This window comes from Dreissena polymorpha, chromosome 11 (assembly GCF_020536995.1).
Source record: "Dreissena polymorpha isolate Duluth1 chromosome 11, UMN_Dpol_1.0, whole genome shotgun sequence".
NCBI lineage: Eukaryota > Metazoa > Mollusca > Bivalvia > Myida > Dreissenidae > Dreissena > Dreissena polymorpha.
In genome coordinates, this window is record NC_068365.1 from 50895910 (window position 1) to 50923509 (window position 27600).

The 27600-nt window shown below is 34.2% G+C and overlaps 1 protein-coding gene across 6 annotated transcripts in view; it reads right to left on the reverse strand.

Moving 5' to 3' along the window:
- Positions 1–27600, reverse strand: part of LOC127850078 (SH3 and multiple ankyrin repeat domains protein 3-like) — a 115766-nt gene that overhangs the window by 45834 nt on the left and 42332 nt on the right. For all 6 annotated transcript variants that reach the window (XM_052382833.1, XM_052382837.1, XM_052382835.1 and 3 more), the window contains exons 5-12: positions 26376–26447; positions 24377–24482; positions 23791–23948; positions 20621–20788; positions 17498–17759; positions 16627–16896; positions 11790–11891; positions 9979–10075 (exon numbers count right to left, since the gene is read on the reverse strand). In XM_052382833.1, coding sequence (XP_052238793.1) covers positions 9979–10075; positions 11790–11891; positions 16627–16896; positions 17498–17759; positions 20621–20788; positions 23791–23948; positions 24377–24482; positions 26376–26447 — 1235 coding nt within the window. The remainder of the gene's footprint in view (positions 1–9978; positions 10076–11789; positions 11892–16626; positions 16897–17497; positions 17760–20620; positions 20789–23790; positions 23949–24376; positions 24483–26375; positions 26448–27600) is intronic.

Here is a 27600-nt window from a genome sequence, read left to right on the forward strand (position 1 = left end):
CATTACAATTTTTATCCCCAGTTATCACCTATTGGCAGAATTTCTTCACACTTTCATGCACTAAAATGTCAATAATCTTTTACATGGCACCATATGGAATCAATCACCTGACAGAAGCAATAGCCATGCGACTGTCATGCTGTATAAATAAACCCCCATGCAACAATTTCTGAAGTTTGCAACCTGTTGCAACATTTTTTCTGCCAGGCACAACATGGATGTTTATGACAAATCTTGGCAATTCTTGTTAAAGTGATATAAATGATAAAATGAATATAATGAAGTAATTTTGCTTATTTATAAATTCATTTTGAGTATCCAACCTGTTGTAACGTATTTTCTGAAACACACACACTTCATCAAGGTTTATAGTATATCTCACTTGGAAATTCTTCAGTAAATGATATAAATAATAAGACTGATGAAGCTATTTTGCTTATTTAAATGAATATAAAGCGGTAGGACAGGGATATTGGGATGTCTTAATTTAAAAAATACTGTTGCCTACCTGTGAATTTGTTTACAAACATTTAAGGGATGGCCAAATAAAACATTTCCACTAGCTGAATAGTACGCAATTATCGGTGATAAAGTTTTATTAAAACTAACATTTTTTCGATGCATATTTGAAATATCTATATAATAAAGAATTTGTGTCAATGCTTGAGGTCTAATTCTATTTCAACAAAATAGCGTGTTAAAATATTAATGTGGAATTGTAATGAAAATAACATTAAGAGATTCAATATTAAAAATTCTTCAAATTCGATGACAATAAGGTTAATCCAAATCAAATAAAATACACATCAAAATGTTCCATTTCATTTAATATTATACTTAAATGAATAACGGATACTATTTTAGAAATTGTCAAATTATACCCTTATTTATAAAACAAGACAGTCAAGCTGTATGGAAAGTATGGAAAGACAGACAAGTGTCATTTATTTATTGAAAAACACAAAATTATCAAAAAACAACAACTACAATACTAAAAAAGTATATGACGTATACACTTCATTTTAAGTACCATAATACGCCCAATACAAGAATACATCCAAGACAAGAATATATCGAAAAGTTTCGAGAAATTTGAATCTAAATTGCCAATTATCAAATCAAAGAATCCATTTATTTTCACTCCCTTTGTCTGCACTTGAGAATAAATATTTATCTAAACCCTGAGCAGGTTTTTCAGGTCTTTGGTGGAATTAAAGATTTAAAACAATCCTCCAAGTACATTTAAGCCCCATTTTTAAAGGCTTTTACCGTAACAAAATAATTGACAACATGTCGATAACCTAAATCTTTATAAACATTAAAACCTGAATGATATCTGAACAAAAAAACATGTAAAGAATCTCAAATATTTTAGAACACCCATTGTAAGCATTATCTTCCACTAAATCTTGAAAATAATGTAAATAGAGCAATTTAAAATAAGCATTCAAATGCAAACATACTATGTTATGTCATAAATAAAGTTAGGAACAATCGAGCTCAAGGAAAAAGTAGACTGGTCTGAGCCTATTCAAACTGATACAGGGACCTTACACAGGGACCTTAAGTCTGTGTGTGAACAGTAAGGGCTGCTGTATGGAGTCATTTATATGGGCCGTGCTCTGTGAAAAATGGGTTTCATGCATGTGCGTAAAGTGTTGTCCCAGATTAGCCTGTGCTGTTCACACAGGCTAATCAGCTGTGAAACTTTCCGCCTTAACTTGATTATTGATAAGAAGAGGCTTTCTTTAAACGGAGAATAGCGGATTAGTATGTGCGGCACAGGCTAATATGGGGCGACACTTTAAGCACAATGCATTAAATCCCCTTTTTACACAGCACGGCTCATAGATATAACACTATCAAATTTAGTTGTAAATGTATGTATGAATATATGCATGCTGCATGTTTGTGCTTCCTTTGTGTAAGTATTTTATTTCAATTTATCGTGTATCATATATTGTCTTTTTATTATTGTAAATTTAAGTATGTATTCATGTTAACATGTTTGTATTTTTGTTAAAAGAAGAACTGGTGTTTCCAAAAATGATAGCAATTGTCACTATCCATAAGTGTTGAACAAAATGCTATGTGAAGAATTTTTTTAATTAATTTAGACATAACTGCATGATGTTCATGTTTTGTTGGCAAACATTTTTATAAAACAAGAATATCAGTGAAACAGATGGATGCTCCCGATGATGCTCTTTGTCAATCTATGTGTTAATAGCCACCTAAAAAAAAAATCTTTTATTAGCCTCGGTGACCTTGACCTTGACCCCAGTGACCTCAAACCTCATCAAAAGGTAGAGGCCATGCAAGGTACCTACATGCAAAATATGAAAGAAATCAGTAAAGTATTGAAGGTGCTATGAAAAACTGTTACAATAGCTTGATAGAAAATATATTAATAGCCTCTGTGACCTTGAGCCCAGTGACCTCACACCTCATCAAAAGGTAGAGATCCATGCAAGGTACCTACATGGCAAATATGTAAGATATTGGTAAAGTATTGAAGGCCCTATGAGAAACTGTAAGAAAAGTGTGACGGAAAATCTATTATTAGCCTTGGTGACCTTGAGCCCAGTGACCTCAAACCTCATCAAAAGGTAGAGGTCCATGGACGGTATCTAAATGCCAAATATGAAAGAGATCGGTAAAGTAACAAAAGCATGACAGAAAATCTATTATTTGCCTCGGTGACCTTGTCCTTGACCCCTGTGACCTCATCAAAAAGTAGAGGTCCATGCAAGGTACCTACATGCCAAAGATGAAAGAGATCGGTAAAGTATTGAAGGTGCTCTGAGAAACTGTAACAAAAGCATGACGGAAAAATCTATTATTAGCCTCAGTGACCTTGACCCCAGTGACCTCAAACCTCATCAAAAGGTAGAGGTCCATGCAAGGTACCTACATGCTAAATATGAAAGAGATCAGTAAAGTATTGAAGGTACTATGAGAAACTGTAACAAAAGTGTGACAAAATCTATTATTAGCCTCTGTGACCTTGACCCCAGTGACCTCAAACCTCATCAAAAGGTAGAGGTCCATGCAAGGTACCTATATGCCAAATATGAAAGAGATCGGTAAAGTATTGAAGGCGGTTTGAGAAACTGTAACAAAAGTGTGACGGAAAAATCTATTATTAGCCTTGGTGACCTTCCCTTGACCCCAGTGACCTCAAACCTCATCAAAAGGTAGAGGTCCATGCAAGGTACCTACATGCCAAATATCAAAGAGACGGTAAAGTATTGAAGGTGCTATGAGAAACTGTAACAAAAGTGTGATGGAAGTAAGAAAGTAAGGAAGTAAGGAAGGAAGGACAAACTGGCAACTATATGCCGAAAATTTTAGGGGAGCATAAAAATCTTGAATGTCATAACAGCTTACCTTTCCAATGTTTGACATAAATCAAATGCATTCTCACATATAAAAGCAGAAAGCTGTGTATGGTATACTCTCAGCCTCAAATATGTGTTGTTGTTTTCGTAATCTTTTAAAAAAACTTTTAGGATTTAATATATGGTAGATAGCCAACTTAGAATTCCAATTTCAATGATCAATTAACTGATCAATATTGAATAAATCAACTTCTATGTCAAATGAAATTGAAATCCATTGATAAATTTATCAATAAACCAGTTTGATGGCTTTAAGTTTATAAAAAACCATTTAAAGCATATTAATCGAAAATGGTGTTTTCAAGTTCGAGATAATTCATAAAATGACAATATCGCAGGCATTAGAATATTTGAATAGCAAATGGGGTAGCCCATATTATAATTATCAAATTGTGGTCAGATTTTGAAATCCATTTATAAAGAGATAAAGAAGTTAAATGAATTGGAAAGTTTCCTGACACCATAATGTACAGGTATATTATACAAGGTACTTCATCAAGAGCCAGGATAATATAAACTATAATATATTCCTTAAATTTAGCGTGAACTTGTCAAAGCGCATGACAATACTGACTGACCTAATCCAAGCAAAGATATTAGCAAAAAGGAGCCAGTGTTTACTAAATAATAATAGCAGGGAAGGGAAGAAATGTATGATCTTATAACAGCTGTCATTAATAAGATAATTGTTTTGATGATTGGAATATCAGCATCTTTGGCACAAAAAGTGACAGATTGCATCCGGCTGAGATTCAGTTTGTCCCTGAGTCAATCAACAAAAACACTGATGGAAGTTACATGCCAGAGAACTCGGAGCAAACCCCTACTGTCCGGTATGGTGACCACCAACCAAACTCACATGCTGCCTGAATCAGGAATTAAACCCGGTTGAGTTAGTGAGAAGCGATTGTACCAACCAATTCGCTAGCCGGACTGCTACAACAATTCAATACCCTCAATTGATTTGTTTTACAACACCCACAAGACACATGTCAGATCACATGTTTAGTGATCAACTTATCTTGTCGCTTAAATTGAAAAAGTAAGAAGTAGATCACGTGTTCTGTCCATGATAACTTCTTTTCATTTCAAGAAGTACCTTTTATAAGCAGCAGTTTTATTCGCTGTCCAATCAACAGGTCTATACAATCGCCCACAATATAAAACTGACCAATCTGAATGATTACCACCTCATTTATTTGAAACAGTTTCATTTGTAAAGAGGAACAGTACTATTGACTAAATATTATTTTGGCTATGGATAAAAAAGTTTGTATGCACTACGAATCTTTCATAAAGTAATGAAGATATCATGGTTCTTTGTGCCACAAAGATTTTATTCAACTATTAATATGCCTGCGCATTTCATGATTTTCGTCTGGATGTTTTGCCGCTGTACATGTTTGCACGTTGTACATGTTTGCACATAATCACTATATTTTGCAGAACAAAAGATTTTAATCAAGCGAGACAAATTGAAAATCAGGCATGGCACTTTGAGTACCAATTTTGCCACCAAATTTTTTTCTGTAGAAGGCAAAAAATTGCTGACTGAACAAGATAATGTGTTGAATTTATGCAGATGCCCCTGTTGGAAATCTTGTCAGTATTTACCGGTACTCATTCATCAAAAATAGGGCAAATATCAAGGTCAAAATGAGACCAGGTAATGTGAGTGTTCTGTATGTATTGAATGGAAGTATCAAAGCTTTTCATCGAGTAGTATTGGTCTTAAGCATAGATTCAATATGGGTTAACCAAGAATTTGGACCGTCTATATGCGTCAACCTCTGTAGAGGTCAAAGTTATAAAGTGGGTCAAGGTTAAGAGCAAAACGAGGTCAGGTGATGTAGATGTGTTGATAGTATTCAAAGACAGCATTATTCAAGTATCGAAGCTTTGCTGTTAACCTTAAAGGAACTACCAGTAACAGACTGGCAAATGGCTACATACTACCATGCATCATGAAATGTGAAAGGCTAAAACAAGCCAAATTTCATGAATTATGGTTTTGGCTAGACTGTAAATTCCTACGTCATTAAAGAGAAGCAAGGTACTATAACATTCCTTAATTCATACATGTTTGTGCATATTTTACATTTTAACACTACTAACACTGGTTAATCCCTTAAGCACTACACTCACTGTCTGGAGGATTACAGAAATAAAATTTTCAGTAAAAGATCTAGTGAGACACAATAAAAAACACACCTCAAACATTTTAAGTGGTAAACAATTCTTACACTGCACTAAATTGTACGCTTATAGTCAAGTTATATTACTTCCATTCACTTTGTTCCAAATTTCACTTTGTGCCTCACATGAAAAAATCCCTTAAACATGTGTACATGTTTTTTTTAAATACAAACGGTCCAATTATGAGTTAATTTAGTTCTGGCTTCATTTTGTCAATACCTCATATTATACTGCATGTAATTATTTAAATCACTGTGCCATGTCAATTACTCAGATGCTTGGTAAAACATTTTCCCAAATATGCATGTTATTTAAATGAGTTTAAATTGGTCCTCAAAAATGTGTTGCCATTATTATGACTTATTTTCGATTTTATTTTCATCATAATGTAAAGCTGTTTTGCTTAAATATTACATAGATGTAAATGTGCGATAGTGAACAATAATGTGATAAATAATTTTTTCTCACGACTCATAAAGGTTAATTTACCATAAAGTCTTGTTTACTATTTTTGGAGTCTTGATAACATCTTAATGCTCTAGTTGCTTTAAAGGCACAATCAGAGAATACCATCTACAACCATGAACAAGTTATGAACCTCTCTAGTAAAGGACGGATGGACGGATGATGGACGGACGGACAGACAGAGAGACAGACAAGAGCAAACATTTATGTCCATGCATTTGAAGTTGGGACATAAAAATAAAAGTCACATACAGAAAATTAATTGTTTTATAATGCCTCACCAACAAATATCTGGCAAATTTTATAAGAGATAAATTAAAGAGCTGAAACCCTAGTGACTAACAGACACACACACAGACAGACGGACGGACGGACGGACGGACGGACGGACGGACGGACGGACGGACGGACGGACGGACGGACAGACAGACAGACAGACAGACAGACAGACAGACAGACGAATGAAAAATCTCCCACATGCTTTGAGCTGATAATTAATAATAGCTGAGTATGTTATCTAATTTAATTATATGTTTTCCTCCTTTCAGTTAGGAAAACCTCCATAGCTTGCAAGTTTAAATTGTGCTAGTATTAATATTTTAATCAACCAATGTTAAAAGCTGCTTTTTTCTAATTATAAGCATAAGTTTTAAAATCATGCAATAAATTGCAACTTTAATGACAGTTTTTAGTAAACTCTAGTTTCCTTTTCTCCAAGCTTTGAGATAGATAGAATATATTGCAACTTTAATGACAGTTTTTACCATACTCTAGTTTCCTCTTCTCCAAGCTTTGGGCAAGCCAAGTATGATGACACTTCAGACCTTAGTTCAAGTCATATTTCAAAACATTCTGAACATGATAACACCTGAATGACTCCTGAATGAGTACCCTTGCAAGCTGTATATCATAACAAGTTCATATACAATGTATTTGTAGTTGCCTTTGTTAGTCTTTGTTAACATTTTCATAGCTGAGTACTTTGATCTTGATTTTAACTTTGTTAGAATATATCTTGATTTTATCTATAACTTCTACATAATACATAATGTATTTTATTTCATTATATCAAATACATATTAGACAATGAGCTGTCATAGACTATTGCTTGATTCTATATCCAATTTCATTGTCAATTTTTTTTCTAACAACAAACTTATAAATAAAGACAGAACTAAGTTTCCGTTAAATAAGTTCATAGGAGCCTGGTTATAAGGAAAACTAATGGCCTAATGCATGTGTGTAAAGTGCCAATAGTAAAGTAGACTTGATTGTCCTTTAGAAGATACTGATTTTAAAACAAAAAATTCCATAAAATTGGAAAGTGTCCTCCCTGATTAGCCTGAATAGACTGCACAGGCTTATCTGGGAGGAAAATATACGCACATGCATTTAGCCAAGTTTTCACAGAACGAGGCTTGAAATACCAGGGGTCAAGATATGTTCTATAACTGAATTCAAATACTACAAAACAAGAAATGAGTAGTCGTTTAATTATACAAGTTTAAGGCTTGTTCATAACTAAGACCACGTTGCTACATGTACCTTAGACAAATATACAGGGGATATTCAATAAACCATACATGTATCTAAAGTTCCATGTGAACCTATCTACATTTTATATGAGATACATTAGTCTCACACTAAATAGTCCGTATCAAACAGTGTGAAAAAAATATATTAAACAAGATATGTGTTTGTCAGAAACACTATGTCCCTTTTTGCGCTGCTTTGAAGCTATATATTTGACCTTTGACCTTGAAGGATGACCTTGACCTTTCACCACTCAAAATGTGCAGCTCCATGAGATATACATGCATGCCAAATATCAAGTTGCTATATTCAATATAGCAAAAGTTATTGCAAAATGTTAAAGTTGGCGCAAACAGACCAACCAACCAACCAACCAACAGACCAACCAACAGACAGGGCAAAAACAATATGTCCCCCACTACTATAGTGGTGGGGGACATAAAAATGTGGCTTTTTGTTCAGCTTCAGTAAAATCTTGGATTATACCACAATTGTTGTCTTCTAAATGTGTGCCACTTGTAGTATACTCATGTTTATACCACAATTCTTGTCTTCTAAATGTGTGCCACTTGTAGTATACTCATGTTTATACCACAATTGTTGTCTTCTAAATGTGTGCCACTTGTAGTATACTCATGTTTATACCACAATTGTTGTCTTCTAAATGTGTGCCACTTGTAGTATACTCATGTTTATACCACAATTGTTGTCTTCTAAATGTGTGCCACTTGTAGTATACTCATGTTTATACCACAATTGTTGTCTTCTAAATGTGTGCCACTTGTAGTATACTCATGTTTATACCACAATTGTTGTCTTCTAAATGTGTGCCACTTGTAGTATACTCGTGTTTATACCACAATTGTTGTCTTCTAAATGTGTGCCACTTGTAGTATACTCATGTTTATACCACAATTGTTGTCTTCTAAATGTGTGCCACTTGTAGTATACTCATGTTTATAACACAACTGTTGTCTTCTAAATGTGTGCCACTTGTAGTATACTCATGTTTTTCTCCATAATAAAGTAAAGACATTCATCTCAATATCTCTTGACAAGAACTAAAATATCCATAAATTTCTAGATCTACCTTCATAAATTTTTATTTCCTATACAAGGAAGTGGTTCAACTGATTAAATCTTTCTTGTTTGACATGATTGATCTTTGTGTATAAATAAATGTAACTTTTAATATTATAATGTCAAAGAAGATATTTTTTATTAATTATATTTATGGGCCTCACTCTGTGAAAAGGGGGTTTAATGCTCGTGCATAAAGTGTCGTCCCAGATTAGCCTGTGTAGTCCGCAAATAAATATATTTGTTAGAACATTTCTGTAGCAATACTATTAATATCATGAATACCAATAAAATAATCTGGAACCACATTTGACACACATGCATTAAACGCCTTTTTCACAGAGCACAGCCCATATTTATTTGTTAGACTATTTTCTGTGGTCATCATGAATACCAATGAAATATGATGACCAGGAAACTGTTCTACTCTCATCTATACTATGTTTTATTCGTTGTTGTAAGCATAATACTTACATCAGCAGGAAATAATATCAGAGAAATAAAACACTTTTTATGTTTTAACAAGTCTCAGATTGTATTTTGCGGTGAAAACAGTCAGTGAATCAATTAAGTGTATAAATCAAGTAAAGTATATTCTGAATAAAAATAAAGAAAATAACGGTTCATCTAAGAACCTGATCAAGGCATCAGCTGAAACATCAATAAATGAATTAACTTGTACCACTAGATATTGTTGACTTTTCCTATTTACGACAACAAAATAAGCATATTTTTTTCATACAAATAAATATGAAGTGACTCCTGCAGAAACCCCTGTTAACCCGTTCAGTGTGGGAACCGAATTTTAAAGGCCTTTGCAAACAGTTTGGATCCAGATGAGATGCCACAAAACGTGGCGTCTCATCAGGATCCAAACTGTTTGCTATTCTGATAGTATTCTTTGAATTTTTTTGGAAGACAATGCTAATTTTAGAAATTCAGCAGACGACATTTTAGCAGACGACAAATTTCCCAGCATGCAAAGGGTTAAAATGCATCTGCTGTAAGTCTTATTCTGGATCAGTCAAAGTAGTCTGCATAATACAGGCTAACCCTTTGCATGTTGGGAAATTTGTCGTCTGCTAAAATGTCATCTGCAGAATTTCTCAAATTAGCATTTTCTTCGATTTTTTTCAAAGAATACTATCATAATAGCAAACAGTTTGGATCCTGATGAGACGCCACGTTTTGTGGCGTCTCATCTGGATCCAAACTGTTTGCAAAGGCCTTCAAAATTCGGTTCCAGCACTGAAAGAGCTAAGAAAAACATGCAAAGAGCACATTCTAGTCCTATGCTTCTTACCTGGTATCTTGGCGTACGAGTGTGGCAAGGGTGTTTCTGTTGTGGGCTCTCAAGGTCACCCCAGAATCCTCAGCAAGAAGATCGCCCATGGAGTTGGCTTCAAAATAATCAACATCAAACCATTACTTCTTTATTTATTACTTTAGAAATTATAAACAATACGCCACTACATTGTATTACTTTACAAATACAACATCGGTTTACAAAATATTTGAGTCTCGTTCTAGGAAAACTCGGCAAATGTATGTGTGCAGGCTTATCTGGGATGACACTTTACCCACATGAATTAAACCCACACTTCCCAAAATGCTGTTCAATTGATTACATTAACTATTAGGTATTGACTTATAAATGTGGTAATTTATTTACTTCAATAGCTTGTTATCATCAATTAGAAATACTTGGAACAATGTTTAAACTTATTTACAAGTATTTCCACTCAAAAATGAAAGGAATAATATAAAAACTTCACTACATACAATCTGACTAATACTTCAGATCCTTTCAAACAGAGAAAGAGGATTAAATAAATTTTATTCCGCGAACAATCCACAATAGCAGAAATAATTTTCCATTTTCAAAGAAACTGACACCTTCCAAGAATACTATGACAAATCATGATCAAGATATAACTTATAAGAAAGATAGTTTCAGTAAAACAATTTGTTAACTCACCCATTGTAATACCTCAAGGAGTCAAATTCCAACAGATATAACCATTAATGACAATTGATACTGTGTGAAGTACTATGTAATTGTTTTTGTGCCAAACTAGTGTCTCTGTATGGTAATTGATTTACTCAAGTTTATTTATTCATTACATTATAGTTATTTGGGTTAATGTCATCCTAGATTACATTACTGTGCAGAATGATTGAGATTTTGCTATCAACTCTCTTAAAAGTTTGATTTACATTCTTTGATGAAAAAATAATGATATCTGGTATCCAAAAAAAACAACTTTATGAATTGCTAATTAATGGGTGAGGTGCTTTCTATTTCAAGTAATAAAAACAATAAGAGCTTCAAAACAAAATTCAATCTTAAACTATTTGAGTCCCACTACCCACTCTAACAAAAGGTGCATACAATGATTTCGTAAATGTTAACAAAGTAGAGAATGTGACACTCTATGCACGCCAGTTATTTTATTATTAACAATATCAATTGTTAAATTGAACTTAAATTTATTGGGTTTTCAGCTGCTACAGATACTATTTAAACAGGCTCACTCAAGTTTAATTTTTACAATTCAAGCTTGACACATTTCACAAACATAAAACAGAGAATGTGTTCTTAAAATCAAAGGGGAGTAACTACATCAAAATTGTGTGAATGTTCAAATCGAAATATTACCTCCCTTTACAAATTGACGGATAATTATAGCTAATATTTATCTTTAAGTGGACATTCATTATCAAATTTAGTGAAAAACATTAGTGATAAAAATGAATCATCATTTAAGGGAAACTAGGTAACAGTGAGGAAAGCTTATACTGTCCAGAATGAGATGCCTTATATGGGACAACCAATCAATAAAAAGATTGAGCTAAATGCCCTGAGCAAATTAGGCTAAATGCATGTTTGTTTCGTCTCGTCCCAGATGAGAGAAAATGAGAGAAAACACTTTCCGCCTAAAATGGATTTTTGCTATAAAGGGACTCTTTCGAACAAAAACAAAAAAGCTAAAGTGTTGTCCCTGATCAGACTGTGCAGTCTGCACAGGCATATCTGGGACAACACTTTAAGCATATGCATTAAACCCTGTTTTCCCAGATCAAGGCTCATTTTAAATGTATGACAGCTGGTACCTTTATTTCTGAGTCTCACTTCCTGCACATGGTGAGCCGGGAACCACCCCTCTCTATCTCCCACACTGCCCTCCCAGTATCCTGTGTCAGCAACACTGGCAACTGTAACAGCCAATCAAACCCATGGGCTATCAAATATCAACCAATGACAATGCTTGTTACATAAAGTGCTAGAATTACATTGATGACGAAATGTCAGAAACAAACTAACTTTATCACATTATGGGTTAAAAATTCACAGTTACAAAAGAACTTATAACCATATAACATGTGAATATTTTTTTCATACATACTGGTATCCAATGACAAAAAGGACAACATAATATTCAGTTGTCTTAGCAAAGCCAAAATGTTACAGTTGAGAAATTCTTGTAGTATAAAACTTTGTGAACAAAATAATAATTAAAAAAAACGGTAATTAATAGTTAATATTTGATAAGGCTAATAAGGTATGATGCTATATACTGGTATATTTGATAATATTATTATGGTGCTATGAAATATACTATGATAAGGTATAAACAGTAAATTTCCAAAAGTAAGAAAGAACATTATTACACCTGCCACAAAGAAAACAGATACCATGTCAACCTGTGTTATAATGGAAAAGAAGAAACATTTTATCATTCAGAATCAAAGCATCTCATACAACAATATAGGTGGGAAAATAGGGAGATTGGGAAAACAAGTTTAAATAGTCCATTAAAGATGCATGGTTTATTTTTTTTCTTTTTTGTCGGTCATTGAAAACTGAAAAAAAAACATTTAAAGTTTTTAAAAAAAAGCTTATAATGTTTTAAGGTGCTTCAATGAAGTCTAAATGTATTTGAAAATAAAAGCCAAGGCATCTTTAAACAACATGCAAAGGAAAATCCAGCGGAAGCATTTCAAAGTTGTGGGGCATGCCATGCTTAATTGTGCTAAAGTGTGGACATTATTCAAGAATAGTTCTGGGAAAACTGGCCTTAATGCATTTGCCTTAAGGGTCATCCCTGATTAGTCTGTGCGGACTGCTCTACTAATCTAGTACGACACTTTACGCTCATGAAATGTGTCTTGTTCTGAGAAAACTGGGCTTAATTCATGTGCGTAAAGTGTCATCCCAGATTAGCCTGTGCAGTCCGCACAGGCTAATCAGGGACGACACTTTCCGTTTTAATGGTATTTTTAGTTTCAAGTAATCCCTCCTTACAAAAAATCAAGTTTAAGCGGAAAGTGTCGTCCCTGATTAGCCTGTGCGGACTGCACAGGCTAATCTGGGACGACACTTTACGCACATGAATTAAGCCCAGTTTTCTCAGAACAAGACACAAATAAACCCATTTTCCCAGAACGAGGCTCAATAAGTCATTTAAAACCATAAAAGAATCATACAATCACTTATAAGATGACGATCTTTGTAAATGTAAACAAAATCTAATTCATAAAAACTTGTGTATGCATCCAAAATTGTATGTGCTTTATCTTACAGTCTCTTTGATAATATTTTCCAAAAGAGTTTCTACCAATTAGATACTACATTACTCTGAATAAAATGAATACGTATGAGTATTTACTTGTTGTAATATCTCAATTATATTTTTGTTCAAGCTTTTTTTTTTAAATAGCACACTTATTAAATAAGGTTTTAATTCGTAATCTTGATTTATTTTAAATCTTTATTATGCTGTGATGTATTTTTTATGAATTCATACTAAAACAAGTGATGATAATGACAAAGCTTGCATATTCATATAAATAATGTTACACATATAATAGAAATACCATATATTAGAGTCTAAATATTTTATTTCATCATTAAGCATAAACTTGCTGATGATAATATCTTGCATACACATAAAGCTGTCTAATGGAACCTGTGTAAAAAGAATTAAATGTACACCAAAATAACCCAAAGAACTGCATACACATGTACATGTGTAACCCGTGGTCAGAGATATATAACTTGAATTGACCAAGTAAAAATGCATAAGTTTTCATCCCTTTTGGATATTTAATTGGACATTTTGTTCGTTAAAAACCAAAGTAAGGCATATATGTGTTTATAGTGATTTCATATAAAATGAAACATCTTTGAATATTTGATAGAGAAGATAAACATTTTCCAAAAATATAATATTTTGGCCGTGCTCTGTGAAAAACGGGTTTAATGCATGTGCGTAAAGTGCCGTCCCAGATTAGCCTATGCAGTCTGCACAGGCTAATCAGAGACAACACTTTCCGCTTTTATGATATTTTTTGTTTCAAGAAAGTCTCTTCTCTGCAAAAATCTAGTTTAGGTGGGAAGTATCGTCCCTGATAAGCCTGCGCGGACGACACTTAAAGCACATGCATTAAACCTCTTTTTCACGGAGCATGGCCCATGCTTATTAAAATTTGACAACGTCTTCTTAAGCTATGGAAAGTGTCACTCAATAAATCAACCAAAATGTTATAACTCATTAACTTGGCCTTTCGTTGCACGCATCATTTAAGTGAAACTAACATGCTACCTCAACCATCAGAATTAATATTTAAGAGTATGTCTAGCTATTCTCCATAATATTTACTTCAGCATCAATTAATAATAACAGTCCAATTTGTCTATTAAGCCTTAATTAAACAAAATATTAGGTAACTTGAAAGACAGCTGCCGTGTGACCGTAGTAATTGGTATGGGGGTCATTGAAAGGAAATACAACAGTAATACTTGTTCAAAACATAAGTGAAATCATCTCTGACCATTCAGTGTCCAATATTTTGAAGTCATGCAAAATAATTAACTGCAGTAAACTGACAATTCTGTGTACAGTGTTAGTAGAAAACTGAGTAAAACTCAATATAACACCTTCAACAATATCTCCAGCTGTTAACTCCAAACCTTCCGCATCAGACGGTTTGTACGCTTCAATGCAGACAAATACTCGGTCTGATGTCGTCTGCAGCAACATTTGACCCTTTTTAACATTCTGAAGGTCAACTCGACCTAGAAAATCGTCTGATGAAGGTTGCATTTCATAGAATCCTTCAGAAGCGTTCGCATGATCTGAATTACTGGAGGTTTGCATGTTAGTAAATCTTGAATCAGACTGAAAATGATCCGATTCACTGGAAGCTTGCATGTCATCAAAGACATTATCCGAGGGCAATCTTTGACGAATGGCTGATTGCACGTGATTCTGATAGTAAGCTGCCTTTAAGTAACTTATTCTACGCCTTTCAGCTTCTTCTAGTTCAGGAAACTCAAAAAGGTCATTAATATCATCATCATCATCATCATTATCGTCATCATTATTGACACCTTCTTTCTGTGTCGAATAAGCTTCCTGCATGAAGATGGACAGATTTCTGCCATAATTATTATCATCACTGTTTTTCCTTCTTTCAGGCTTCTTCATTGTTACACTAATACTTCCATCACTTAATTTTCTTCTAGATTGAAGAGTTAAGAAATGACTATTCATATTTTTATCCATTCCTTTTTTGTATATTCCATTTTGGTCCTGAGGTTTCGCACTTTCAATTGGCTGAAATAGTTTTTGTGATGCGAGTTTTTGTTCTCTATTCTCTCGTTCTTGTAATTTCTCGAGCCTGTTTTTGAGCGCAATTTGTAACTGAGAGGGGTCTACAACAGTGTGTCGGCGGGATTTCGAGTCCTCACAATTTGATTCAACATCAGGAACTTGAAGTTTATGAACGGCATACAAATTCGCCTCTGTTTTTCTTTTCAAAGTTCCACCCAGTTCCTTGTTATTATTGGCCTCTGTTTTTCTTTTCAAAGTCCCTCCCTGTTCCTTTAAATGATTGGCCTCTCCGTGGTTGCTTTCCACCAATGAAATCTTGCTTTTCAAAGTACCTGTGGACCCTTTGCAACATCGAAAATTATGAAGTGTAAGAATGATGAAAGTATGCATCAACAGTGCACAACAAGAATGCAAGTAGGAACGATGGGTGAAAGTTAGTAATAATGTACATTAATGGGTTTGAGTAAACAGCTACTTGTGTTTAGTGTGTATCGCTTTTTATTAACAGGCTCATTGATTGGATTTAAGCTGAAATTATTTCCTTTCAGCGTAATATATAACTTCACTTAAATTTAATGTGAATACTGTGGCTTCTTGTTATGCTTCTAATACCAACGAACAGAAATGGAACATATTTGAAATTTTATCCAGAAAATATAAATTATTTATTTATACAAAAATGCCAAACTATAAATATTTGTTTTTTTCTTCAAGCTTATTTTGTACAGCTACATTTTATATTTCTAGAAATAAATAAGATATTTCAAAAAATAAAGAAATTACAACATGGACAAAATTGGAGAAAACATATCTGGAAATTGATAAGGCTTGGATTAAAAAATAAAAGCGTAAACAATATCGTGAAAATCAATACTAAATGTATCCTGTCATTCCAAATGGTTGCTATGGATGATTTCAAACCTCAAACTATAAAGCATAGGAATCTTTGCTGCTAAAATAAACAAACTAATAAAATGGAAAATACCTTAAAAAGCCATACAAACACAAGGCCAAACTATTGTTTTTTTATTTTCAAATGAAGCAAAAGGCAGGTGGTAAAGGCAAAAATTCTTAGCGAAAAAGCAAAAAAATCATGTAAACATAAATAAGCTCCTTTCATTTTCTACTTTCTCAATGAAAGACCAGTGAAAACTATCCTAGCATTCAATAATCATGATGAGTCAAGTTTTTTAAATAAAAGCAAGCTCCTATACTCTGTTTCTTACATCTCAAAAGAAAATTCTCCTTCTACCATCTAAAAAAGTCGCTTTCTACCATCACAAAATAAAATTATGTTTCTACCATCACAAAAGAAAACACATTTCCTAACATACCATGACCAGAACTGTTGCTAGAAATGCTCATGGACCTCGGAGAGTTGGAACCTTTGGACGCTGAATACGACCCAGAATCCGAGTACATGTTATACTGGTGTGGGAGACTCCTCATGGACCCAGGAGGTGAAACGACGCTGCTGTCGTCCATCGCCATGGTTACGTTAAGTTTTGGGTCGCTACGGCTACGGCTGATAAGTGACATCGTGCTGGCGTACATGGAGAGGCGCGGTCGACGCTCACTGACCGATGGCAGTTCTCGGAATGGCACTAGATAAAGGAAGTTCAAAAATTGTTAACCCTTTACCACTAAGATACGCACTTTGATGCGTTTGTAGCCCCTAATAAAATCATATCATTTTTAAGACTTTTCTTTCTAGATTCACATTTTAAGGCCTTCATTTCCAATCCTAAGATATGGATGAGCAGCAAACAGTATACAACCTGAACAGGCTGCGAGTTACTCACAGGCTGTTCTAGTTTTATGCTGGTTGCATATAGCAATTTGGCTTCACTTCTGAGCAGGAAAGGGTTTATATATATACAATGGATGAAATGGCCAGTGTAATAATAAATTAATATAATTAAATAATACATCAAACACAAAATGATGGGCATGTTTAGGTTGATGATTGGAAATTATATTTTTTCAAATAATTTGGGCCTCAGAGCCTTAAATTGTATGATTATATATGCCATTATATGCCATTTATATGCTTTAGTTCTCCCAGAAAATTAAAAGTTTCCAAATAGGAAAAATAAAGTTATATTCCCTTTAATTAAGTCTAGGTATTAATTTACACACAATTAGACCTTTTTAGCTAAAATATCATTCACAGTGCTCTCACTTATAGCCACATGTCTTTCTTACCAACATCAGTTTCCTCGAAATTCTTTATGAGTTCTGACAGTGCAACGTTCCCTGCAATTATTGCCACCTGCTGAGGGGTCTGGTTGTTAAAGTTTCCGACGTGCTTGTTCGCACCCCGGAACAGCAGAATTCTTGCGCACTGCTCGTTGTTGTTTACTGCGCAGATGTGCAGCGCTGTGTTGCCGCTTGCGTTGGTGACGTCGAGGTCTGCTCCATAGAACATGAGGTGTTCCAAATGTTGGATCAAATTAAGCTTGCAAGCCTGGAACAGGGAATGAAAAAATATTGAATAATGAACCCTTTCAGTGCGGGAACCGAATTTTAAAGGCCTTTGCAAACAGTTTGGATCCAGACGAGACGCCACAGAACGTGGTGTCTCATCAGGATCCAAACTGTTTGCTATTCTGATAGTATTCTTTGAAAAAAAATCGAAGAAAATGCTAATTTTAAAATTCAGCTGACGACATTTTAGCAGACGACAAATTTCCCAGCATGCATAGGATTAACATGTGTGCAGTGTCGTAAATTTATAATTACTGCATTTCTTATCTCTTTCTTTTCTTCTTTTTTCAAAGATTCTTTGTGTTAAATTATGATTATTTATTAATTTATTTCAATATATTCTATCTTCTAACAATTTAGTGACCCTATATTGAACGAATATAATTTATGTGAAGAGTCAAACAAAAATAAATATCGCAATAATGAATGTAACTAATGGTAATGGTGATACGTAGCGTGCAGAAAAAGAAAGTAACAATGTCACCAAAGCAACCATAGTCCTAGAACTTTCAACAATGATACAATTGTGTAATACATTGCTAGAGGTAAATTTTGCAAGATTCAAAGATAATTGGGTTTTCAAAAGAGCTGGGAATGCAAAAATTGTCACCTTAAACAATATTTCCATTGTGCCAACATAAATTTCATTTGCCTTTCACCACCAGAAAAGTAGCTAATTAAGAATTATTTTCATATAAATAATGTTCTCCTATGCACAATGTAAAAATGAATATCACCAAATAATTAACAATATATCACAGTGGATGACAGGATAGTCTTTCTAATGAGGTTCCATATTTAGACGTTCCTAAACAGGAATATTTGGCAGGTATAATGACAAATTGTGTATGTAACGTGATACATCAATTAATCAACTATACATATACGTAAGGTTATGTGCAAATAGGTAATGTGATATAGAAACGTGTTCTTATCATGCAAAAATAAACCTCAAAATTGTGAGTGAATTTTTTTGTAATTATAAAGAATGCGGAATAACAAGTATCTCAGAAACACATGTCAACAATAGTAATTACATTTTAAGAATTGAATAATGAGATCTTATTCTAGAATAAATGTTCACAGGGGTATTTTGAAAAGTTTGGGGAAATAATAAGAAAAGACAAAATAGAATGCCTGTATGTTATAGAAGACTTTTTTCTGTGCTTTTGATATAATGATATATAAACTGTTCATTGTTTAAGACTGAAATTGTTTTTATATAATTAAACCACCAAGCTTTGATGACTACACTGTAACTCCAATATAACGCGCTCCGTTATAACGCTGAATCCAATATAACGCGGAGGGTGCTTGGATCACATTTTTTCTCCAACCTTCCATTTGATTTCTGATTCAAATCCGTATTATGCAACTTCATGTATTTTCAGACAATTCAAAGATGGTAGCAATCACATGTTGATTGCTTTATTCAACCGTCTGTTGAACCGATTATAATCGCCCCGAGGTTTAACAACACCAACAGCTAATTGGTGTAAATCTGTAATGTAATGTCAATAAAGGTGTTAAAAACTCGCGTGTCAGTGTTTATTACGTGTATTCCTCATCAGAGCCGTTCAGTGCGATAATTTCCATAAGTTAAGTGCAAGCGGGATAGTTATACAATTTTAAGTAATTCAAACCGATTGAAACATTCTTACTTTGATATGGTTGAAGTTTGACTATATTAAATGAGCGGCTGTGAAATATACTGCCTACTGTATAAAACAACTTTTTTCTGTCATTTCATTATCATTCTAGTATTATGTCATTTAATCTTTCAGTTCGTGTATAAAAAATTAAATAATGCAGACGATTTATTTACATGCGATCGCAGTGTACCGGTAATTGTTAACAGAGAGTTTCACTTTCATTTTCGCGAGGTATCAGAAAGTCCCCGGGAAACACGTTTTTTGCATGCGTATGACGAAATAAAACAATTTTTTGTACATGAGTCGTTTTGCATTCAATCTAAATTTAAAGTCGCTCGTCCAATGAAAGCTCTGCCCCATAATGCACTGTACTCTTAACACTTCTGAAAATGGCATATATGCGTACGGTTGTGTTTACGAATTTCTTAAACATATATGGTCATTAATGTTCAAGATTATTATTTTTTAAGTGATGTTGCAATTTTATTGGTTTATCGGATATATGTGCACATTAGAAAAGCGGTATTGTTATCGATACGATTCGGTTTATATGCATGTATTTGCGTCAACACAGCATGGCAATATACATGACCTATATTATAGGCTATTCTATACCTGTTTTTTTATAGCGCCCTGCAGTAAATGAGCTCAAAACCTATAACGCGGATCCGTTATAACGCTGTTCCGCGGCTTGGACCCCATTGACCGCGCTATATTGGAGTTACAGTGTATTGAGTAATGCAGAACATCAGTGAACTCTTAGATAACTTGTTTATTTGTCAAATTATGTTAAAATATAGATGAGCATATCTGATGTATTTTAAAAAAATTGCCAGTAAAATGAACATTTTTTTAATTTTTCCAATGTTTTGATAATTTTATCTAATGCATTTAACAGAGTGATTTATGTTTGTTTTATATGCCAATAAAAATATCAAAATTAAAAAAGAAATATTTATTTTTCGAAAAAAAAAGGGCAAATAATGGTGAAGAGGTGTTTTTCATAGAACTTAAATATCTTGTTTATTGACCAATTAACAATGGCAATTTTTTCCAGATTAATTACAACGGCTAATTTTGAATTATGTATTATTTTATATATCTAAAAATGGACATATATGGCACCTCTAAACAACAGCAAATTAAAAAATATTTCTTATCATCCAACTTCTTTAATAAACAAATATACCTGATGTATTTCATACCACCCGTTCTCGTCACGGCAACCAATCAACGCTCTCTCGTGAAGCAACATTTCTGCACATGTGGCATTCTTCCCGTACAGCACACTGTAGTAGAGCGGGGTCAAACCTTTGCCATCCTTGTAGTTTGTGGATGCACCAAGATCCAGGAGTGCCTGAAGAATAGAAAAACATTGATCTAAATAAGCATAAGTCTGCAAGCCCTGCTCTGGTTTTCAATCTTGCCTTTAAATCCTTTAACACTTAGATAGGTATTTAACCCTTTACTACTTAGATACGTATTTAATCCTTTACCACTTAGATATGTATTTTGACGCATTTGTAGTCCCTTAGAAAGTTAAATTTCTTACTTGATTCAACTTTTAAAGGCTTCATTTCCGATCCTAAGATACTGATGAGCAGCAAACAGCATAAAACTTGAACAGACTGCGAGTTACTCGCAGGCTATTGGTTTTATGCTAGTTGCAAAAGCCATTTTCATATTGCTTCTTATGGGAAAAGGGTCATGATACTTGGTTTTATATTGATGGGCTTGTAACATGTTAATGGTAAAGAAATAATATCTGAAGCACAGCTGAGCCGAATCTAAATTTACTTCCTTGTATCACACCATGCAAGGTTGTGTAACAAATTTATCTTACTGAGAACACTTCATTCTAAATTATCAAGGCTATAACATGAGAAAAGGGTGTGTGTTATATATGTAGTCTTGTTAACATCAGTGACTTTATTTAACTGACTGCTTTGTATTGATTGGTCATGTCCTTGTATGTTTAATGTTGTATACATCTATCTTTTATGACGTAGGCTATTTATATCTAGCCATTTGCCTTAAATAAAAGACTAGCTGACAAGGATTTCTATCCTGATAGTGTTTCTGGTGTTGAATTCGTCCTATGCATTTAAGGTGTTTTTATTTTGTTTTGTTTTTAATTGGTTCTGACTTTTCAAACCGTGTGTTTTCAATTTTAAAACAAATACTGATGTTATGATATTAATGCTGCAGATTTATTGATTCCCATATCAATACATCAATTAAATATGATATTTCTCTAGACATCTTTTTCAGCATTTATTGTTGCTGATGTTGGTGGCAGTGGTGGTCACTGGTGGTAGTGACACAGAGATAGGCGGGCAGGTGATGGTATAAGAACACACACCATAAAAGTCTCTCAAACATAGTGTTGTATATTTTAGTGCTGTTACAAGTTTTGACATTCATAGAACAAAGAATGTTCACTCAATATAAACATATTTTTTGAAGTGTTGATGTGTTGAAAGACATGTGGCAATTTCACGCCATACCAATGGTTTTATTTTTAAAATGTCAATATATACTACTCTCACTCAAAACTATTGTTTCCTTGATTCAGGCACTTCTCTTTCCATTTGACATATAACATTTGAACATCTGACAAATAATTTTCAATAAATAATGCTTTTTAAAATTTAAATTTTAAACAAGAAATAATAATGTCTTTATTTGTCAACGCAATCTGGGCAATAATTGACGACAGACAAACCAACAAGTGAGGATACTTATTCTCCCAAGAAGTATTTCAATACAGTAAACTGCATGACCTCAATACAAAACATGTAAATTGTAACACAGAAAAACTAATCTGACTCTCATTATCAAATAATATGACCCAAATTTGAATAGATTTTATAAAAACTAAAAGCATTTTCTTGTTTAAGTCACACAAACCCTTATAGTAGGTATTAATTGTGTCTTGTTTAGAGAAATTCATGCTCATGGCTTGACATTTTATAGCTCAGTGTAACCATGGGCAATGGGAAAATGGACATCTGATGGTTATGTTTCTTTTAAAAGCTTTCGGGACTATGTTATTACGATCAAAGATCACATCAAAAGTACATCAATCTAAATTCCCATAAATAATAATAATGTACACATGTAGAACAGATGCTATACACTCTAGAGTCCAGCATATTTGCCTGAATCTCCAAACAGAAATATGCTTATTGTCTACCAAATAGCCTGACAGTTAAGCCATCCATGTCCTTAACCCCTTAGATTCAGTACCATTGCAAACTCCTATCTGGAATCGCATACTCTTAATCACTTCCAGTCTGAATCCTGTTCAGTCTTTATCAATGTCATTCTTAATCAGTTTGGCCTTAAAAGCATTATTTCCGAGTCTCTTTAAACCTTAACCACTTTTAGTGTTAACCAATTTAAGTTATAAAACTTTAAGCCTCAATCATCTTCAGTCTTAATCACGTTTAGCCTTTAACACTTGCAGCCTCAATCACTTTTAGTCTGAAACACTTTAGTCTAAATCAGCTTCAGTCTTATCAGATTCAGTCGCACTCACGTTCACTCTTAACCACTTGCAGTCTTAATCATGTTCACTCTTAACCACTTGCAGTCTTAATCATGTTCACTCTTAACCACTTGCAGTCTTAATCATGTTCAGTCATAACTTCTTGCAGCTTTAATCAAGTTCAGTCATAACCACTTGCAGCTTTAATCATGTTCAGTCATAACCACTTGCAGCTTTAATCACTTTCAGTCATAACCACTTGCAGTCTTAATCATGTTCAGTCATAACTACTTGCAGACTTAATCATGTTCAGTCATAACCACTTGCAGCTTTAATCACATTCATTTTTGATCACTTAATTCTTAATCAGTCTTAATCACTTTCATTCTTTATCACTTCAATCTTAACTACTTTCAGTCTTAACCACTTACAGTCTAAATCACTATCTGTTTTAATCATTTTAGTCCAAATCACATTCAGTCTTAATCACTTTCAGCTTTAATCACATTCGTTTCTTATCACTCTGAGCCTTTATAACATTCAGCCTTAATCACTTTCAGTCTTAATCACTTTAGTATTAAACACTTTCAGCCTAAATCACTTTCAGTCTTTAACACTTTCAGTCTTAAACACTTTCAGTCTGAATCACTCTTTGCTTCAATCACTTTGAGCCTTAATCACTTCAAGCCTGAACTGATTTCAGCTTTAATCACTTTCAGCCTTTTATCACTTTTGACTTTTTCCACTTTTAATCTTTATCACTTCCGGATTAATCATTTCAGTCTTTAGGTTTACATATAATATATATGCATGCAACCCCCCTCCAAAACAAATACCATTCTAATATTGTCAGCTGCCTTAAAAACTACCTTCACTGCAGCCTGGTTTCCGTTCAAGATGGCCTTGTGCATTGGCGTCTGTCCCTGGCGCGTACGGAAGTCAAGATGGGCACCTCCACTGAAGAGCGCTATCGTCATCTCACGACATCTCTCTTTGGGCAACGATACAGCGTATGACAGAGGCGTTTCTGCAAGAAGGTATGAACAATGTTTGGGTTCATAAATTTTGGCGTATTGTAGTTTTCAGATTAAAAGCTTTTTCACGGAGAAGGATCAGTAATGATTGGAAAAAAAATTCATGTGTTCTGTGTTTAAATGGTGAGCCATATAAAAGCATACAGAATAAATAATAGCATTATGGTTTAGGTTTGGTTGTCTTTTCTGTTAATTAGTTCATTATCAACAAAAGGATAATTTTCATTTTAAGCATTATCTATTACCAGCACAAAAACTGGATTTTCTCTAAGGAAAGACTTCCGTTAAACAAAAAATTCCATAAAAGCAGAAAGAATTTTCCATGATTAGCCTTTTCGAGTGCACAGGCTAATCTGGGACAACACTTTACGCATATGCCCATTTTTTACAAAACCAGGGTCATATCAATCAGCACTCATACCTCCAGCAGAGTCGTGAAAGTTCGGGTCCATGCCTTTTGTGGTCAGTTTGTTTATCTTGGACACGTTGCCTTGCTTAACGTTCTCCATGAACTGACGGTAGTTTGTCTGCAATAATCAGGAAAACTATTTTATGAGGCTTCTGATCATGATGGCATTATTTCATCTGGTTCATGTGCAAACCATTTTATGAAAAATATATGGACCGTGCTCTGTGAAAAGGGGGTTTATTGCATGTGCGTAGTGTCGTCCCAGATTAGCCTGTGCAGTCCTCACAGGCTAATCAGGGACGACACTTTACGTTTAAATTGTATTTCTCGTTTTAACATCTTTTCTTAGCAAAAATCCAGTTTAAGGTGAAAATGTCATTCCTGATTAGCCTGTGAAGGCTGTACAGGCTAATTTGGGACGACACTTTACACACATGCATTAAACCTTTTCACAGAGCTCAGCTCATATGATAATTACAGTGGTATGTACTCTGGAATAATGATGGGACACATGCACCCATTTTACAGAACTATTTATGGATCTGTGAAAAAACTAATATTCGGGTATTGAGAAGATTTGTTTTACTTTGATAATTAGAAGAATATCTTTAAAATAAAATATGTCAGAGTATATTAAACGTTTTATTAACGGTCACTTGCTGTCAACCACCATCGCCATAGGCCAGCATTTAAATAACACAATCCATCTGCTTACTGGAGCTTATCAAGTCCTGTCAGTGCATAAACACATGCTCTAAGGAATTGTTTGTTATCAGATAGTTATAGCTTATTGTTTCCGACAAACATTATATCTGTTGTGCCAGCATCAGTTTTCTGCTTGGTTTAATGGATAGGCAACACATGAAATTGTGTCATATATTTTTTGAAAGCTAACAAAACAATCAACCACATGCACAACATTCAAAAAAGAAGTTTTACAAGTGTTATAAAACTTAATTTTATCTGATAAAAAAGTATGTCGTTTAACATAAGTCCATTTTACTTTTACCTTCTTGCAATTAGCCTTAGTTTTGATAAGCTCAGAACGATTTTTATACAACTTTAGACCATGTACATGATATTTGATAAAGTTTATTAACTAAATATAGACATAAGTGGAAATGGTACATGTATATTTCTTTAGACATTAAAAGACTATCAGTTATTTTGCTATTAATGTATGTTTCTTTGCATTTAGATGATACTATCATCTCACAAACTGATCATCTAAAATGTGGTCACCTGACTTTTAAGCAACCACCTGCGTTAATTAGCCATTTTGACCACTTCTCTTAGCTTCCTTTTAAACACAAGTTATAGTTTATATAAAAAACAATCATTATTCTATATATTATTAACCCATTTATGCCTAGCGTCTAGAAAAAAGGCCTTGGCAAACAGCGTAGACCCAGATGAGACGTCGCATGATGCGGCGACTCATCAGGGTATGCTCTGTTTGCTTAAAGGAATTTCTGTAAGAAATATTCTAAATATAGAAATAAGTATACCAGACATCCCTAATTTTGGAAATAAAATGATCCAATTAAGAAGTATGTTAAGAGTCCACGAGGCATAAATGGGTTAAAAGCAACTCGTCATGTGTACTTATACTTGTTTCCGAATTCAGGTCAAATAATTGTTTCTGATTAGCCTGTGCATAATACACCGGCTAATTTGGGAGGACACTTAAACCCTTTCCCACTTAGAAGCAAAGTGAAAATTGCTATGTGCAAACAGCATAAAACCAGAACACCAAACATCAGGTTTTATGCTGTTTGCTGCTCATCAGTATCTAAGGTTTTATGCTGTTTGCTGCTCATCAGTATCAAAGGTTTGGAGTTGAAGCTTTAAAAATTTGAAACTAGTAAGAAAGGTCTGAAATTCAATATAACTTTCTAAGGGACTACAAATGCATGAAAATACGTATCTAAGTGGTAAAGTCTAAGGGTTCAGCAGATGCATTGAGTCTAGTGTTCACAGAGTGTCGCTCACATCCTGTAGTATGACTTACCTTATTATGCAACTGCTTGAGCTTCCTGGCATTCAGATGTATCACCTTGTACACCCGTCTCTTGTACTTGAACTGGTGAAAAAATACAACAACTATCATTATGACATTATATCTACGTATAGAAATTGGTGTTCATCACCACTGTTGCATAGTAGCTGTCATAAAACCTAATTAAGCTGGAATTGTTTGGAATCCTCGGTCTGAAAAAACCCAACTAAATGCGTGTATGTAAAGTGTTGTCCCAAATTAGCTTGTGAGGTATACGCAGGCTAATGATGTACAATGCTTTCCATTTCCATGGAACTTTTTTGAACTTAACGTGTATTATGAACACAAATCTTGTCCATGCATAAAGTGTAGTCCCATTGCACAGGCTAATCTCTTACCAGAGCGCTGCTAATTTGCATTAAAACTTCTTGAACAGGATTAGTTGGGATACAAGTATGTTCCTGGAAAATACTGTTCTATACAAAGCCGTTAAACATATTAATCCTTTCCCACTTAAAAGCAAAGTGAAAATGGCTAAGTGCAAACAGCATAAAACCAGAACAGCCTGAGAGTAAATCGAAGTCTGTTCAGGTTTTATGCTTTTTGCTGCTCATCAGTATCTAAGGGATGGAGATGAAGGCTCTAAAACTTGAAACTAGTAAGAAAGGTCTTTAACAAGGGCTGTTTGTAAAACATGCATGCCCCCCCTATATGGGCTATAAGTTGTAGTAGCAGCCATTGTGTGAATACGTGGTGGTGGTGGTGGTGGTGGTAAATCCTTAAAATGCCTATTTCCAGTAACTGTGACCTTCACCTGTGACCTTGACCTTTGACCTAGTGACCTCAAAATCAATAGGGGTCATCTGCGAGTCATGATCAATGTACCTATGAAGTTTCATGATCCTAGGCCCAAGCGTTCTTGAGTTATCATCTGACAACCACCTGGTGGACGAACCGACAGACCAACAGAACGACCGACCGACCGACCGACCGACATGAGCAAAGCAATATACCCCCTCTTCTTCGAAGGGGGGCATAATTAAATTTAACCATCTTAGGGACTACAAATGCATAAAATGAGCACCGCATAACGGGTGCCAACGCTCGGCTGCGGGTGCATTTTTTTATAAATGAAAGCTTGTCAGAATTATTTTTTTTATAGAGTTCACAGTGACCTTAACCTTTGACCTAGTGACCCAAATATGGGTGTGGCGTGTATAACTCATCAAGGTGCAGG